Genomic DNA, 18,203 nt, shown 5'->3' on the forward strand with positions numbered 1-18,203 from the left:
ACTTAGGATATTTTATTTACAGAAAGCCAAGGGAAATAAATTACCAACACACAAATGAGCACATGTTCTTAATCCTGTATAAAAGCAGCATTAGAATTACCCTCTGAAGCATTATTTGGAATACTGCACTGCAGTAAGTCAGCTTATCATCATAAGGAAGAGAAAGGCAATTAAAAAGGAAGACCAGTATAAGCTTTAAAACTGTAGTATCCTTTGGAGAAACTGAAAACAATGCCTAGACATCAGCGAGTACACTTTCCTACAGCATCAGACGACCTTTCGAAACTGCAGGAAACTGCAGAAGTAAAAACAAGCAAGGTCACAGATGAGGTGAGAGGAAATCGTGTATTTATTGCCAACCAAGGTAACAAATAATTTACTTGAATCTTCACACATCTAAACTTGCAACAATCTGGAAACTTTTGGATTAGTTCTGCTCCCACGACACAAAAACATGACCCGGTAGTCTAGTCACATATAGATCAGTCATTCCTGTAAGAATTTTCATAATTCAACAAATAAAAGCATATAATTCCTAAACATTTCCTAAAAGCTATTTCAGTGAATCCAGTGAACATGCAACATCCACAGGACTGGAAATATTTTACGGCTTTACACACAGTGTGGGAGCTAATCTAACCCCTCTGCCAAACGCTTATTAACAATGCTGGACCAAGTAACAAGCATTTGCATAAATAGTGTGGCTCAGCCTGTGGATAAGACGTTATACAATTTATTCCTGGGTTTCCTTCCTCCAGCATGTTAACAGAATAATTGTCTCTATGGTAATCTGAGGTTATTTTAATATACCAACATATTCAAAAGTATGTTTGTCTGCAACAAGTCTAGCTATCACTCGCACAGTGTTGGTATGATCTGCTCTTACATTTTAAATATGGGAGTTTTTTTCATTTTAAATTGAAAGTGCATGAAAGAAATTTGGTCACTAACATTTAAGCAATGAAATAGCAAACCTAACTTTTACCTTTCATCTCCCTCAGCTGAATTTCACAGATAATACTTGTTTACCTGCTCGAGGTTAGATGTGTTGAATAAAACTGAATATTCCTCAGCTATTCAGATAATGAAAGTGATAATGAAATGTAACATAACAAAAGGTGACAGGCTTCCTCTGTGTCTGGTCAGAACAGCTAATCACAGTTATACCTTCTTCGCAAGTTGACAATCTGAAAAGGTGACGAGAGCAAGAAAGAGATAAGTATCCTGTGCTTCAAACCAACTGAGTGAACAGGTCAAAAGTTTAAGGAGTGATGTTTAATCATTTCACTGAGTACTCCATAGCATCTCTTTCCCACACCTTCAACAAGTTTGTCAAACTCATTTTCATGGCGTGAACCCAAGAAAACAGACTCGTTATTGATAATGAGTGGTTGAGGGTTTAAAGACAGAACCAGAGGAAACAAACAGCATGATCCTTGTTGTCCTTAGTGGGCAGAGACCAAACCCTGTTTCTAAGATGTGTCTGTGCCTGTAGGCTTCAACTAACAGTACGATGTGTGGTGGTGGTCCTCTTTGCTTCCAACATCCAGCTGTGGTAGTGTGGGTGTGATGATGATGATGACGATTGTTGTGCCAGGGGGCTAGCTGAGGAGGTCCACCTGCAGACCGATCCTCTGCAGGACGTCTTCAGGCATACACAGAACAGGATTCACTGGCTTGATCTGTTCGTCTCCGAGGAGGGAGAGACCTGCAACTCCGAACAGAGTATGGAAAGGATCCACCTGCAGTGAAGGAGGGAAGAGGGGACATATGTGAGAATCAGACAGATAAAAATATATAACAAGTTGCATGTTGTCCTCATCTAACTGCTGGCTGTAACAGCTAAGAAAACTCCTGACAGAGGTTTTTTAAAGAAAGAAAACACAGAAAACATAAATAATATGTAGTTACATGATGCAGCTTTATGAAAAATAAAAACAACAGCGGAGGGTAAATAATAGTTTGGGGAGGTGACTGAAGATTACAGATGAAACAGGAGTCAGGGTTTTGAGAAAAGGCAGACACACTTCTTCTTTCAGGGCAGCAGGCAGATTTAAGTTGTGTTTGACAGCTCACCATGTCTCCCGGTCTATCAGCAAAACCTCCCGTTTCCTCATCCTGGCAGGCCAGAATAAACGTTCGCAGCTTGGCCTTGTCGATCCAGTGAATCCTGCCGATGATTTTCAGCGACGCCAACACCCACCACGAGTAGCACACATCTGGAAGCTGAGTGGAACAAAGACAACTTGAAGTTACAGAAGATTCTGCTGAGTACATCTCTGTGCAGCAGTTTCAAATAAGTTAGGATTGGCAAGTTTCTTAATCGTTTCCTCTGATTAAGAAACATTTTGTTTTATGTTTATGTTCAAATTCTGTCCTATTAATGATGGCAAAGTGGAGTTTGATTTCCCAGAACAACATCAGGAAAGCAAAAACCTTTTCAGGTCGTCCATTGAGGCCCCCGGACGACAGCTGCCTCTCGCAGAGCCACCATCCGAGCAGGTCAGCGTTCACCTGGTGCAGCTGGCCGGTGAGTGTCAAGAAACCAGTGCAGCAATAAATCTGACAGACAGCAGGGAAAAGATCACAGAGGTTTTAGATGAGAAGGATTTTAATACACGGCACCACTCGAGAGGGCTGTAAAACGCAATATCAGCCACCTTCCAGATTTCATCACATTACTGTCAGACTGACAGACTTCAGTTATGAGTCAGCCTCACTCCCTCAAGAGCAGCCTGCAGCCTCACATCTGTGACGAGTCCATTTAACTGTGATAAGTTAAAACCTAAATTTTACCTTTATAAAATGACATTTGTCCTGTACTGTTTGAGTAATATCAGTGGACTCACCTGACCAGCATGAGACTCTGAACCAGGTCTGCAGCCAAAACCTCCATCAAAGTTCATACAGGATAAGACAAATTGTACAGCTTTGTCAACATTTATTTTGTCCATCTTGCCCTGAGAACAAAGAGAGGACGAGTGTTACACACTCAGATGCAGTCTAACACAACATTAAATAATAATGTGCAAAATAATAAACTAATTGGAAATAACAGTCAGACCACAGTAATTAGTGTGGAAAAAGTCAGAACATACCAATAATGCTAGTGTAGCAACAGCACAGAAAGAAAACCTTGTGTCTATTTCTCCTGTAAAGACAGAGAAATCAACAGTATTCATGTTAATATTACATAAAAATAATAATAATTTTTAAAATAAAAAAGCTAAAATGGTTTTTGGTTGGAACTTTATGTGAAAATATGGAAACAATTCTTTAAGTTGTACAAATATATCTCAAAAAAATACTCAATTTGTAAACTGTGAGCTTATGGTACCTGACATTATATTCATTGTACTGAATATCTTATGTCACTTAATTTATTTCCCCCCAATTATAGAGCAAATGCTTCTTGAGACAACATAACCTGCTCACCCCACTTATCTCCTGCAAACGAGCCGTCCTCCTGCTGCAGCCCTTTGACATATTCGACCACTTTGTCCACGTCAATCGCATCCACGCTGTCATATAAGCTCAAGATCTAAGGATGAAAGTTTTAAGAAGTACAGTAATTAAACCAAAATTAACAATTTAAAACACGAGGATTGCAGAGCAATTCAGTTAATCTATAAGCCAGATTGAAGTGACAAACTGGGAAGTTAAACATAAATATTACTTTAAGCATAAGGATAATACAAACGCAGATAATGGAGGAAATAGCTGGTTAGTGTAGTGGTAACATCACCGCTTACATCACCGACTTACAAGTCATTACCTTGTAATGACTTGTAAGGCGCTTTGGATAAAAGCGTCTGCTAAATGACTAAAATGTAAATGTAAAAAAAACAGTAGAAACCACTGAAATTATTAGAAAATGTCAGTAACAGCAGTTTTTCCCATATCGCTTAAGGTACAAATAGTCACAATGTCAAAAAATGTCGGAATAGTGACAAATATAGCCACTGATTTTGTAAACACAAAAATAAAGTTTACTATATCCTCTAAGTGAAGAAATCCAACGTTCTCTGGTTCCCGATTCTCAAATGTTTATTTATTTTTTTGTTTCTCTAATATTATGTAGTAAACTTCGTATCTTTTGGTCTTTGACTGTGAAAGCAAGACACTGCCTTGGGTATATATCATAATTTTCTGACAAGCATCTGATCAATAAATCAAATATATAGTCCACAGATAAATAAATAAAAAGGTATAAATAAATGTTGTTGAGAAAACGAGATTAAGTGTCTGTAACAATCTTAATGTCACCTGGACAGCACTGAGGGTGTAGAGCAGGTGGGGGTCGTGTCCGATGCTGGCGCTGATGCCCCCACACTCGTGCTGACAGGCTTTGATAAAATCTATGATCTCCTGTCGGTTCATGCGGGGCAGCTGACCCATCAGGTCCATCACCGTCAGCCCCCAGTAGATACCACTCATCCTCAAGTACTCCGACAACGTGTACTCCTGGACAGAAAACAACAGGACAGGTTAACTGCACATCACCTGAATAACAAACATTTATCCATAGAGGTTCATTAAAAAATTTGTTTTCAAACTTAGTTGGGTTAAAAACATACTGAACTACAAATGAGTGTCAAGAAAAAGAAGTTTAATATAAGGTAAAACATACTAAGCCTGTGTATGAAAGAAAAAAGGTTGATAGTACTCTATAGTCTATGATTTACTGCAGCTGCCCCAACACAAGAACATTTAAATGTTAACACACATACCCACTATATTTAGTTATTGGCACATATGTGACAATAGATGTACTGGGCCTAGATCTTAGTGGACAAACAGAAGCTATCCGCAGTTTCCAGAGTAAGAAAACACAGTGAAATCTGTAGTAGTGACTCACATAGTCATCCTTTCTGGAGCCGTAGGCTGCGATGTAGTCTGCATGTTTATCCAGCAGCAATGTGCTGGGAGCGTCAGGCTTAATGATGACATCTTTCACTTGTGTACCCTGTCATTAAATACACACACACATTCTGATATTATTTAATTTGATAAAAGGATCATTTCACTACAAAACCTGACACTGCACATATTATAACTCAAATGTGTCATTGACAACAGCCATGCTAACACTGATGCTAGCTACTTTTTTTGCCATTTTGCTAGCGGTGTTCATATATTAGCAGCCACTATCGAATATAAATGGCCATTGTAACATACTCTAACTGTAATATTATATTAAAGTACACTGAATAACAACTATATTTATAAAAGTTGACGGGTTACCATTCTGGAAATGTTAGCATGATCAGGCTTCCAGGCTCTTCTTCTGCTTTTAATGGTGGTTGACGACCAGCGTGTAGTGAGCATCAGCGCCACCTTCTGCTTCGGAGGGTGAACTACACATTCAATTAATACATATAATACTTTATAAAAATAAATGTTTTTAGTCTTATTCTTCAGATTTTATTGTATCACCAGACTTAAACTTATTATAAACATATATACACTTGTATATACTGTGTATTGGTGAAACACTTCACATACATTTTTTTCATATTATATATATTAATGGAAACAATAATCCCAACAATAATAACACAAGGGGAGAATGTATATATAGTTCATTAAAGAAAATCATATGAATAGCTTGTATCGCTTAATTCGTTTTTTATCAGTTTTAAAAGATTTTTTGTTTATACAGGAAGCAAATTCATTTGCTAAGATAGGAACTTATAAGAAGTTTGAAGGTTGTGTTTATTAGTCCAGTTTTTGAGGTGCTTCTAGTTTTCATTTTTTGTTACTTTTATCATTATAACTTTTATGCTTCTCCATCCATAGGGTCGAAAAGTTTCAAATATGTGGTTATTAAACAGAATTAACTTTAAAAACAAGTGTTAACCTACTTTGTTCTAAAAAAAAAAGTTAGAAAGAAACATACATTAACAAAAAGGCAAAAGTAGTTTTAGAACTAAAAAAAAAATTTAACAAGCACAAAATTTGGGCCATTATGTAATGCTGCAAAATAAAATGCAAACATGAGCAAACACCTATATTAAAATTAAAATAGCTCAGGTTTCCAAGTCTTAGATGTTTGAGCTTACCAACACAACATTTAAATATAAACCAGGATCAGCCTCAATAATGTAACCCTCAAACAAAATTAAAATAAGGCATGTAGCTCTCATAAGGACAGTGACCTCTCATTAGTGGGTCCCACCATCACCTGTGTTCATGGAGGGGAGAACAGCTGGAGGAGTCACACACAGGTAGCAGGTCAGCTGACCTCATTCTTAGGGCACAAAATGTTACTGAACCTAGACCTGACCAACTGCAGCAGCCCCAGATCATAGCACTGCCCCCACAGGCTTGTACAGTAGGCACTAGACATGATGGGTGCATCACTTCACCCGCCTCTCTTCTTACCTTGATGCTCCCATCACTCTGGAACAGGGTAAATTTGGACTCATCAGACCACATGACCTTCTTCTACTGGACAGTTCTTAACCAAGTTTTAGTACTTTCATCAGTCTCTTTAGATGTTTTCTTTGCTTGATGTGAATAATTTGACCCTTCTGAAACAGATTAACATCTTTTCTACGACCACAGGATGTGTCTTCAGACATGGTTGTTTAAAAAATTAGAAGCTTCTCACTGCATCAGTTAGGGTTAAATAACTTGTTGTCAGCTGAAACATAATCATCCATGAAGTAATTATCCAGTGGGAGGCTCTTATCTATTTGCTTAGTTAAATCCAGGTGGTGCCTTTTTAAGTGTATTTGTATTTATTAATGATGTGGACATATAGCCCATCTGAAAACGACTGGAAATGTTTTTCACTGTGTCCTTCAGCAGCAATGATCTTAGTCCACACCTCCAAACTAATTTTCTAATCTTGTGAAGACTCCAGGTATGCTAACACCCGACTCTAATGAGGTTTTTGGAGGTCATTATTTCAAGAGTTCACATTGTTTTTCTTGTCATTTTATGTATGATTTTACCATCCAGAGGAGAAGTTGGCTTAAACCCTCCCCTGAGAATCTCCAAACCAAATATACACACAGTGTTTTAGTGTTTGTGGTTGAAATTAAAATGAACCCTTAGGTTTTAATTAATACAAATGATGCTACAGTGTCAACTTAAACACACCTTACTGTACATATTACCTTCATAGAGTTAAACATATACAATTATAATGGCTGATGATGATTATGTAGAACTGAAAAGTGAAAACCATTTTCAGACAACATGCTATTTTAACAATAAGACACACATTCATATGTCTTTGCTTCCACTTGGTTTAACTGCATGTAACTGTTGCATTGCACCTTCTATTCATACATTAGAATTTTTTGAAATGACACAGAAGTTGAGCAGGGATAACCAAACATTACAAGTGTGTCACTAGCATGTCAGAGGCAGAATAAGGTGTAAACAGGACAATGTTCTGAGAAACATAACTAGCATTATTTTTAATTTGAGATACTTTCACTAACTAAATCAACAATGAGAGCCGTAAAACAAAGTACAGAGTGGGGCTGAATACGCTCCTTCATCCATAAAAACAAAGAGCAGGTCCTATATGAGAAATCTTTCCTTACATAAAAATCCTGTGAATGCTGTTTTACAATGGTTTGTATCATGTGGCTAATTTGAAAAGGTCATGTGGTGCCTTGCCTGTAATCATCTGATAGCTCCTTTAAGAGTTAACTCAATGAATTTTGGCACTGTGAGTGCTGCAAGCGCTGTGTCATCTGAATTCAGGCAAACAAAGGCTGTAAGGCAAACGGCTTTCCAGGAACACATGTAGAGTAAAACTCTCATTCAATGATTTCTCTCTGTTTCCATTATTTTCTACATGACATAAACAGCTTCTATCAGTGGTGAAACTTTGAACTGATGTTGTACAACTGCAAAGTTATAACAAAGTAAATTTAAAAGAGGACGAGTCAGGTGAGCAGAGTTCATTTCTGGTATCTTCCCAGGTGTTCTCGGGCAACAATGAGTCTTTGGATTTGAGCTGTGCCTTCGTAGATCTAAAAAAGAATAATAAGAGAAAATTACTTTTTGTCAAGTAATTATATCTCCGTTAGGAGTGATTGGCTGCAATACATCCACCCACCTGGTAGATCTTGGCGTCTCTCATCAGCTTCTCTACAGGGTATTCACTGTTGAAGCCGTTGCCTCCAAATATTTGAACAGCGTCAGACGCCACCTGATTGGCAATGTCTCCAGCAAAGGCCTTGGCAATAGAGGCGTAATAGGTGTTTCTGCGGCCCTGGTCCACTTCCCAAGCAGCACGCTGGTATCCCATCCTGGCCAGCTCCACCTTCATCGCCATCTCAGCCAGGAGGAAGGACACGGCCTGATGCTGTGAAACAGGGAGAGACAGAGCGGCCTGTTGATCCTGTATTCACCTTCACACCTGAGCTGTCACCTGGTAGTTTCCATGAGAAGTAAGTCTAATAATAATAAATAATAAATTCTATACTGTTCTTTTATCAAAGACTGTGAAAGAACATGTGGTTTTGAAGGTGTCTGTTTGAACAAACCTCAGCAATAACTTTGCCAAAGGTCTTCCTCTCCAGTGCGTACTTGGTAGCTTCATCAAGTGCCCTCTGTGCCAGGCCTGTAGCTCCTGCTGCCACCTGCATCACAGTAATTACATCAGTAAACACAATTAACTCAAATGTGTATAACATAAAAAAGAGCAATTACTTTAAGTAACATGGGAGAAATATATACGCGTGTACATCACGTGTGTTCAGTCAATTAGATTACAGTTAGAAAACCTACTGGTGGTCTTGTGTTGTCGAAAGCACCCATAGCTATTTTAAAGCCTGCTCCCTCTGCGACTAGGACGTTCTCCTTTGGTATCCTCACATCCTCAAAGGTGATACCTCGGGTGTCTGAGCACCTCTGACCCATGTTCATCTCCTACAAGAGCAAAACAAAAACACTGATGTGTTATCACAGGGTACACATGCTATTCTGTCAAATTACTGGACTGCACCATCAAGAAGTTTATTAGATCGCCCTGACTGAACAGGAAATGCTTCTCCATAAATGTAGGAGGTTCTCAGTCATCTAGGTGAGGTTGTCTGGAAGTTGCACCAGGTCAACTAGATAACAAGAAAGAAGTCTGGCTGGCCTGACTGGGAATACTGGAGTAAACAATGAACTGTTCCTTTTACGTTTTTCATGTGCCCGAGGATGTACCTGAGGAGGTTTTCCATCAGTCATTGTAATGAGATTACTTGATAAACCTGCTTCATAGAACAGAACATGCCCCTAAACATCGCTGTACTTTTAATATTTATTATTATTCCTTCTATGTTTACTGAGACAAATATTTTTGTAATGTCTCCTACAAAACTAAATTTTATACAGAGTTTTAAACCAAACAATGATTTTAATTTAACGCTATTTCTGCTCCATCTTACCTTCCTCCCTATTTGAACTCCTGGAGTGTCAGCTTCCAAAATGAAACCTGTAAAGGCCTTGCTGGCTGGACATTTGGGGTCTGGATTAGTGCGGGCCAGGAGGAAGTACCTAAGGAACATGAAAGACATGAATGACTGAACCATCAGAACAGATAGAGATAAATTATTTTGAAAATAGTAAAATGTGATGTTTTGTTTATTTATTTCACATTTTCAAACAATGTGACAACATTTTATTAGGTCCATCACAAACTATTGAAGTCTAATGGAGTAAACTGCAGCCTCTAAAATTGGCACCTGTTTGACTCTAATCTTTAACAGTTTCAACACGGGAGGATTTATTGCAGCAATGTTAGTTTTAGCTAGCTGTACCTAATAAACTGGCAGGTTAACATATGTTCTTAGTGAACCAATACCAGCATTAGCAGTGAGTACACACCAGTTAGCTTTGCCACCGTTTGTAATCCACATCTTCTGCCCGTTGACAACATACTCATCACCCATCTTCACAGCTCGGGTCTTGATGCTGGCCACGTCAGAGCCGGCCCCTGGTTCTGTCACACAGTATGCCTAACGAAAACACAGCACACAGTAGTTAATTTTTTTGCATTTATTTAAAAATTTGTGTTTGATTATTATCATTTAATTATCAAAACAGTTGCTTATTTTTCTGTGGATTTGCTAATTGATTTATTTTTCTAATATTTAATACTTACACACATAAGAGGCTCTTCAGTCATTCTTCCCAGGTATTTCTTTTTCTGAGCTTCATTTCCAGCAAGAATAACAGGCATTTGCTGCATTTGAGAAACATATGTAACTTAATTCAAACTGAGCTACAGCAGCAACGTTATCAATCATCACTAAGAGTCACATCCTGGTAAGACAGTTCCCTGACATGAGGGCACACAAAATAAAATAAGAAAATACTGTTTTTATAGAAGCAGCACCAGCAATGTTGAGAACAGAGGAGTCATTATTAAACCAAGCAAGAACAAAAACAACTTACTCCCAGAGAGTTTGCTTCTATAGCAGTCTGTACCCCTGTGCAGCCATAAGCCAACTCTTCTGTGATGAGACAGTTGTCGAAGTTTGGCAAACCCATTCCACCTGACAACAAAGACACAAACAGGGTTCCTTGCATTGTTTTCAACCCAAAGACAACCATCTTGTCTATAATTAATATACACTTACAAATTAAGTCTAAACTGTCTACAAAAGTTCAAAATATGGAATCTGATTTTCAAATATTCTCAGAGCAAGAAAATAACCATACCATATTCCTGTGGAATGTGACTGTTCATCAGACCAAGCTCCCATGCTTTCTTGATGAGAGGGAAAGGATACTGCAATACAACGGGGCATTTTAGACGTACTTTCATACACTTATAAAATATATTTTTACACCATAAAAAGTCATAAACATCTCTGAAAAGTCCCCTCGAATGGGAGACTGAGGCATTTGATGGAGGCATCATTCACAGTGCAGCCTAATATAATAATGGAGCTACTCACTTCACCACTTCGGTCATAAGCGGCTGCAGCAGGGATGATCTCTTCACGTGCAAACTTCCTTGCCAGTTGTTGGAACTCCTTCTGCTGCTCTGTGAGCTCTGGACGAGAAAGCAGCAAAAAGGCCGACATGAAGAAGCTTCAATAATCATTTAAAGGAACGCTAATAGGTGGGTAACTGAAATACATACTGGAGTGTTAAGTGAATGTTGTTAAACATTACTACACGCCTCAGGTCTTAAAATGGTCACTAGATCACAATTAAAATGACAAATTGAGTTATTAATGTTAATATCAAGTTATATGTATTGTGTTGCAAAACAACTCCTGACAGTGGAGCAGAAAAAGGACGAGGTGTTCTGTTTAACATCTACCCACCGAACGAGAAGCCATGGGATGACGAGTGGCTGCTGGAAGATGCTGCAGCACTGGCAGCAGCACTGGAACCATGCAGCCGGATCCCAGATCGCACACTGGCTTTAAGTATCTGTAAACAAATAGAAGAGGAAGAAAAACACAATTAAAGTTAATAAGGACACCTTGACAGCATTTGCTGTTTAAAAAAAAACAAAACTTAAATTATGAGTTATGCCCAGTTTGTGCCTCTAAAAACAAAATACCCTGTGATATTAGATAAACACTGAAGGCCATTTAAAGTCAGGTTAGGACAAAGAAAAACAAACAAGATGTTAACTGACTGATAAAATAAACTCATAAATCCTAAAGAGTATCAGCAGTTTTGAAAGTCGTTGTATCTTGAAGTTTGCAGACGACACAGTTACGATGACAGTCTCTCGTCTCACGGCCCTGTCGTGGTATAATTTACTAACTTGTGCTCTGGTTCTCCCTTTAGCAGCCAAGAGTCAGAACTAACAGATATAAACACTCTACTCTCCTTTTACTCTATGTTGACTGTGTCTGTTTTCTCTGTGTCATGTGCTGCTACCAAAATAATTGCCCCCTGGGGACAGATCACATCAGACTACTACTGCCCTACAAAATAACATGTACTATTATGGTTTAACCACCTGGCAGGACATGAAGTCGTTTGGATTAGTATTACTATCATTATATTTATTACTGTGTTATACTCTATTTAAAGTGTATTTACATGCTACTACTGTTTTACTGCTTCTAAAGTAAAGCTTCCGATTTGTTCAGAGTATTTTTGTTGTAGGTTTTATAGCACTTACTTCAAGTACTTCAACATGAAGTGGTCTTTCTACGTGTAATGGAGTTTTACCAGCAGTATTTCCACTTTTGAGTGTGGAGTTTTCTCATGCGCCTCTGGTGTCGGATTCATATGGACACATTGTAAATTAACACTAATAACTAATGCCTTGAAAACGCTACAAAATTCCTGGTGATGCATTTGCAAATTTAACATCGATATTTGCAAAAACAAAAATACATTTAAAAAACTGCTGCAAGTGGAAATGGCTCATTTGAATCCAGCTCTGCAGAACAAAAGAGATACGTGGAGGGGGTCGATATGTGCCTCAAAGCACGAGTGTTGTGATTCATTTGAGCCTTTTGTGGAGACGATTTGTTTGCGGAAACATATACATGTAGGTTTACATATGTAAAGATTTAGCGCACGTCTGCAGCCACCAAACTGTCTGTGTTAGCTCTGTTTGCAGTTCACCTTAGCTCGATCACTGCCCGTAGGCGAGGTCTTGATTGACCATTTCCAGGATATATGTTAATCTGCCTCTAACTAAAAGCCAGCGGAAACATTAGGATAGATAAAAGTGTTTATGTTGTTTAAAAAAATTAGCTAACATGTCCAATGTAGTTAGCTAACAGGACACTTGGTACATTCCAGAGGAGAAAATGTAGGTCAAAACAGGAAAAGACGAGCTTCGACGACCAGTCTTCAATCATCTTAAACTGTAAACATATATTTAGCTGAATTATATCAAACATAAAGTCATCTACCTTGTTGAGCAGCATTGTTATTCCACCTTCACAGCGGCTGACACACAGGACGGGTCCGTACTACAGTCGTCTCAGGAAATAGTCGGCGTCTCAGCCAATCACAGGGGCGGGATGTGACCACGTGTTCTCCGCGGCATGCGGAGGATGACCTCTACCCCAGATCGTTATTAGATAACATGCGCTGTTTTAATGTTGAGGTCAAAGTTCACGCACCGAGCACTACTGTAGGTACTGTTTTTAAAATCACCTCATTGATTACTTTATAAAAAAAAACGTAAACATTCAGTACTATCAAGGTTTATAACATGTAGCTCCGTTTTACAGTCATAGTTGAATTCAAGCCAATTTTAAATATTATCTGACAAATGCAGCAGAAAACTGTATTTAAAAGTAGTAACAGGGTAAAGAATATTTAAACAGATATTTTAAAAATAAACCTTTGAACTGGTGCCATGTAAAAAGTTAAAGTTAAAACCAAATGAAATAAAATACCTTTTCTTTGATGACATTTAGCACTAGCTTTTCTGTTAAAGGGCTGGTTCATAAATTTTGCCCCATTCATATGTTCTTAATCTTATTTTGCTTGCTGTTAGACCTGTTTATACAAGTTTAATTATCCTCTGAAAATATAGTTTAAGTTTACTGGAGGATAAAAATCCACTCTTCCCTCTACAAAAAAACATTTAACAATATCTAGATTTACAGCCAGTGACAATCAAATCATGCAAATGACTGAAGTGACACTTTAATCACACTATCCCTGAGTTAACCGTTTGCTCGTCTCGTTCATCATGTTGGCTTCTGATAACTTCAAAAAGATAAATTTTTAATCACGTGGAAACCAATGTCTACCCTGCCACTTCCCAGTAGTACTTTTACCTTCTGAGGCCAGCAGTAGCACAATCACACTGGAAAAAACCAAAAACAAGGCTGCAACAGTAGACAGGTGTGGGACGTTAGATTTTATTGACGTATCAAACTGCTGTACATCTATTTGCCTTTCTTGGCCTTGATCTTCCTCAGATAGAACTCGAGCTCCTTGCCCTCCAGGATGTAGCCGTCTGCCCTGCCGCACTGGCCGGGTCTGGAGGCAATGCAAGCTGCAAGAGAAGAGGTGACAACAATGATTATAGGAGACAGATATTTTTACAAAGTAAAACCAGATTTCTTACTTCTAGCTTACATAAAGTTGCACTTATTGATGTCAAATAAAGAAGGACCCTGCTAAAAATGGATTAATTCTGAGTTTAACGTTTGTTGTTAATGATTTTTTCCTGTTCTTCAAATCACTGTTTTAGATCCTTTGACTTCTGGTGTTCAAGAACTGCTGGTGAGCAGTTCTTGCTCCGTAAAACAAATTTAAACTTGGAATCTTAACTTTCAGTTCACTACACATCTTGCTTAATGGCAATACTAATATTTAACTTCAACCCTAGGTAAACTTAATTACCAAGCAGTTTTCCCTGCTGGAACTGTTCCTCCAGGAGGGTGCTGATCTTGGCTGTCTTTTTACGCTCGTCGTATTTCTTCTGAGTCTTCTTCGACCTCTTCTTGTTCAGGACCTCTTCCTCCTCAGGAGTCTAAAGCAGAAGAGAAAACAAAACTTATTAGAAACATTCTGGAGTTTAGTCCACACTTGAATTTCCAGTGAATATCAAACACTGCAACAGATGTCAATGTAGGTAACTGGTCTTTCTCAGAGTCTTTGTTATCACCACTTCCATTCAGTAGCAGAACTGGACAAAGTTATCATCATGGAAAGACAAGAACCAGATCAGATCAACACTTCACAAGGAATATGCATGTTCTTCATGACTTGTGCTGAGAGACAGGCAACAACCTTTTTCAGATCACAAACTGAATTAAATACATGGGGAAAATTTACTTATTTAGACAATACTCCATGTAATGATCCCCCCTCTTATTCAGCCACACTTCTTTGCTAAAAGTAATGAGTGGCAAGTGTCATGCACATGCCCTCATAAGTGAATCTGGTTAAACATATACATGGCAGTGAAATCAGATGCATGTCAACACACTGTCACACTTTATAAAAATCAATTAATTGTGGCATGTTGAGAAGTCTGGACAGTATAATAAGACAGTACTTAATTAAAAAATAAGCAGTAGTTTCAACCATTATATTATATCACGTACCAGTTTGGCTCCCTTCTTGCGTCCCAGAGGAGTGGCGTAGTGGGCCTCATACCACTGCCTGAAGGGAAGGCTGTCGACGAGGACGACGCAGTTCTTCACCAGGGTTTTGGTTCTGACAAGCTCGTTGTTGGAGGCATTGTAGACAACATCAATGATCCTGGTCTTCCTTGTGCAGCCTGAGTACACAAAATTCAGCAGTGTCACGAAAAGTTAACTTTGCAGACAATTTTCCAACTAATAACACTGTTAACAGTTTCAAAATGCAACAGTGTAGGAAACAGATCTTCATCAGAGTCTTTGCTATCACCACTTTCATTCAGTAGCAGAACTGGACAAAGATATCATCATGGAAAGATGTGCGCAACATAAAATCAAATGACAATGACAAGAAACTTACACTCAGAGCCCCATGAGAAGTTACCCACATCGAGCCTCAGAGCACGATACTTTTTGTTCCCACCACGGACCCTCACTGTGTGGATGCGACGAGGTCCAATCTAAAGAAAGACACTTTGGATCAGGAGTGCCCATGTTTCACATTAAGCACATGTACAGCCTGCATTCTAACGGCGTGTGGAAAAATAAACAATGGTTTTATGAGCAAGCATTGAGGCGTGTCAGTGTAACTATGACAAGTCCTAACATTGGTAAGTCCAAAGCTTTGAACCAAAACGGTCCAAAAAGACCTACCTAAGGTCAAGTTTTCATCACCCACGCAAAATCACAAAACATTCAGCTTCTGCAGGTGTTTAATATTTACCTTTGTGTTGGCAGAAGGGCGCCCAAGCTCATACTTCCTCTTCTTGTGGTAGGGCTTGCGTTTACCGCCAGTCTTGCGGCGTTTATGCCAGTTGTCCCTTGAGATACCTAGATAAATGGGAGTAACAACAAAGTGTTAAATCAGTTTTCCTTTTTCGTCAAAACTTTCACCAGAAAATTATTAAGAATGCTTGAGTAATCAGTTCTCCAAGGTAAAGTTGTCCGCAATTTTAATTCGGATTCCGCAAAAAAGAGCTTCATCATTTCACTCAAGCAATGTATGATCCTCCCTCATGGGTAAAGGTGTCTAACACAGATTCTTCGTGCATTGTCTGTTACGCTGAAGACACTTAATATCATAAGTTATAACAGAACATAAGTAATTCCGCAACTATGAGAACAAGTGATTTATCAAACTTTTTTCAAAGTTTAAGATTCTCTTATTAGACATAGCGTTCCCATAAACTTCTATAAGAACAAATACTGGGAATTTATTACTGAATCTATTACAGCCGTTTCTGAAATATTGACCAAAGTCAATCTGCACATTATAAACAATAGCCAGGATTGTTGAACAGTTAAAGAATCAATACATCATATGCCTGACAAAAAAAAACAAAAAAAAAACACGTGTCTTCATGAAAGCACAATATCGTTTTAGCAGTTTGCATTTCTTCAACCAACGTTATGCCGTGGTCTTTAAAAGCAGCATGCACCTTAAGAGTTAATATGCTACTTGGTAAATTACACAATGTACAACACTATGAAGTAAAAATAAATTACAGAAGTGCTAAATGTGGCAACTACCTTATAGAATGAGGAATATCATTCAAAATATGCTCTTTCGTTTCACTGGAGCAGCATGACATGAGCACGACTAGCCTGCAAGCTAACGCTAGCATAGCTTCTCCATTTGCGTGATACTTAAACAGAGAAACCAAAACTCATTCCCTCTGCTTCCAAGAACACGGCATATTAAAAAGACAACGCCGAACCCTGCTAAACTACCCAAAACCTCACAAAATGCAAAATGTGCCTTTTCTGTTCACGCCAAGCATCCACAGCTAACTACATGGCCAATGAGAGCAGCCATCTTGGGGCAGTTCAGACATCTCCTGGAAATAACTTCAATAAAATATAACCAAGTGGCTGAAAACAACACAAAATAGGCTTCGTCTATTTAAGCAATATTTAGCTTCAATATATCAAACCATTTTTAGAATATCCCTTCGATAAAACATCAGATGGACAAGGATTCTCCCTCCAACCCGAGGCTGAAAACACGTACCCATTCTCAGGCGCCGGCTAGAAAGAGGACCCGCAAAGCATCATGGGGAGGTTTGAAGCCACGAGTTCTCGCGTGGATTGGCGCCGCCATGAACGAGATTTCACCTGAATGCGTATTCAGAAAAAGAACAGTAGATAATAAGACAAAACAGACATAAGAAAATAAAAATGTTTTCATATAACAAATGAAAATAAGGAATTAGAAATGGTGTGGTAGCTATAATACAAAATCTTTAATTTTTTTTTATTTGTGTTAATAGAAATTACCTTAAAGTGTATCCATATATGAAGAAAATATGTTTAGTTAACATGTATCATGCAGAAAGATATTTGTATATGTATTTATTTAATGCACAGTCTCTATATATTAAATAATATATTTACTAAATAACTGTACATTATATTAACATTTTAACTAATTGAATACTGTAGGCTGAATACCATTGAGCAGGCTCAAATAATTCAACATACAAATATTTTTAAATATGTTAAATATATATTTAATAGTTAAACATTTTATCAAATGAATGTATATATGTATCTATTGTACATACAATTATATGAAGAAATATTAGTATAGTGTTAGTATAAACATTAAGCATTAAAAAGACAATAAAGAAACAGACACACGAAACAGTACATACAGTACATAACATTTGTTTATATATTTATAGTATATATATATATATATATATATATACACCATGATTTTCTTTACAAATAATATCAAAGGTCAAAAAATAAAATCAGGTCAGTATTTAGTAGCATGGAGTCTGTGTGAATAAGTCTCAGTTAGACTTGCACATCTGGACACTGGAATTTCATTCTTGCAATGTCATTCTTCTTTGCAAAACTGCTCAAGCTCTATCACGTTGTGTGGGGATCAGGTGTGAACAGCCCTTTTCAAGTCCATCCACAAATTCTCTATTGAATTGAGATCTGGGCTTTGATTCGGCCACTCCAGAACATTCACCTTGTTGTCAGTAAACCGTTTTTGTGTAGCTTTCGTTACGTGCTTCGGGACATTGTCTTGCTGGAAAACAAATCTTCCCCCAAGCCGTAGTTGTCTTGCTGACGGAATAAATTTGTCCTCCAAGATTGTCCTTTATTTTGCTGCATTAATCTTACACTCTACCTTGAGAAGTCTTT

The 18,203-nt window shown here is 38.1% G+C and overlaps 3 protein-coding genes and 3 non-coding genes across 6 annotated transcripts; all 6 read right to left on the reverse strand.

The window, feature by feature from the left end:
* Nucleotides 1-331: 331 nt before the first annotated feature.
* Nucleotides 332-5,319, reverse strand: rabggtb (Rab geranylgeranyltransferase subunit beta). The gene is made up of 9 exons (XM_026373576.1): nucleotides 5,245-5,319; nucleotides 4,859-4,966; nucleotides 4,267-4,464; nucleotides 3,436-3,541; nucleotides 3,099-3,151; nucleotides 2,850-2,960; nucleotides 2,437-2,562; nucleotides 2,077-2,226; nucleotides 332-1,742 (listed from the first exon to the last, which is right to left on the reverse strand). Exons 1-9 carry the CDS (start codon nucleotides 5,245-5,247, stop codon nucleotides 1,602-1,604), a joined length of 996 nt encoding a protein of 331 aa, XP_026229361.1. The 5' UTR covers nucleotides 5,248-5,319; the 3' UTR covers nucleotides 332-1,601.
* Nucleotides 5,320-7,039: 1,720 nt separating this feature from the next.
* acadm (acyl-CoA dehydrogenase medium chain) lies at nucleotides 7,040-12,939 on the reverse strand. The gene is made up of 12 exons (XM_026375373.1): nucleotides 12,852-12,939; nucleotides 11,292-11,400; nucleotides 10,917-11,014; nucleotides 10,678-10,747; nucleotides 10,411-10,511; nucleotides 10,118-10,198; nucleotides 9,841-9,971; nucleotides 9,402-9,510; nucleotides 8,755-8,895; nucleotides 8,511-8,606; nucleotides 8,081-8,329; nucleotides 7,040-7,994 (listed from the first exon to the last, which is right to left on the reverse strand). Exons 1-12 carry the CDS (start codon nucleotides 12,864-12,866, stop codon nucleotides 7,923-7,925), a joined length of 1,272 nt encoding a protein of 423 aa, XP_026231158.1. The 5' UTR covers nucleotides 12,867-12,939; the 3' UTR covers nucleotides 7,040-7,922.
* An 853-nt stretch (nucleotides 12,940-13,792) lies between these two features.
* rps8a (ribosomal protein S8a) lies at nucleotides 13,793-17,121 on the reverse strand. Its single transcript, XM_026375466.1, has 6 exons — nucleotides 17,056-17,121; nucleotides 15,769-15,875; nucleotides 15,406-15,505; nucleotides 15,009-15,184; nucleotides 14,302-14,431; nucleotides 13,793-13,951 (listed from the first exon to the last, which is right to left on the reverse strand). Exons 1-6 carry the CDS (start codon nucleotides 17,057-17,059, stop codon nucleotides 13,842-13,844), a joined length of 627 nt encoding a protein of 208 aa, XP_026231251.1. The 5' UTR covers nucleotides 17,060-17,121; the 3' UTR covers nucleotides 13,793-13,841.
* LOC113172549 lies at nucleotides 14,544-14,612 on the reverse strand. Its single transcript, XR_003299764.1, has one exon. It is a non-coding gene; the product is annotated as a small nucleolar RNA SNORD38 (small nucleolar RNA).
* Nucleotides 15,292-15,361, reverse strand: LOC113172550. The gene has a single exon (XR_003299765.1). It is a non-coding gene; the product is annotated as a small nucleolar RNA SNORD38 (small nucleolar RNA).
* LOC113172551 lies at nucleotides 15,620-15,726 on the reverse strand. The gene has a single exon (XR_003299766.1). It is a non-coding gene; the product is annotated as a small nucleolar RNA SNORD46 (small nucleolar RNA).
* Nucleotides 17,122-18,203: the final 1,082 nt, after the last annotated feature.

This window comes from Anabas testudineus, chromosome 17 (genome assembly GCF_900324465.2).
Source record: "Anabas testudineus chromosome 17, fAnaTes1.2, whole genome shotgun sequence".
NCBI classification, from domain to species: domain Eukaryota; kingdom Metazoa; phylum Chordata; class Actinopteri; order Anabantiformes; family Anabantidae; genus Anabas; species Anabas testudineus.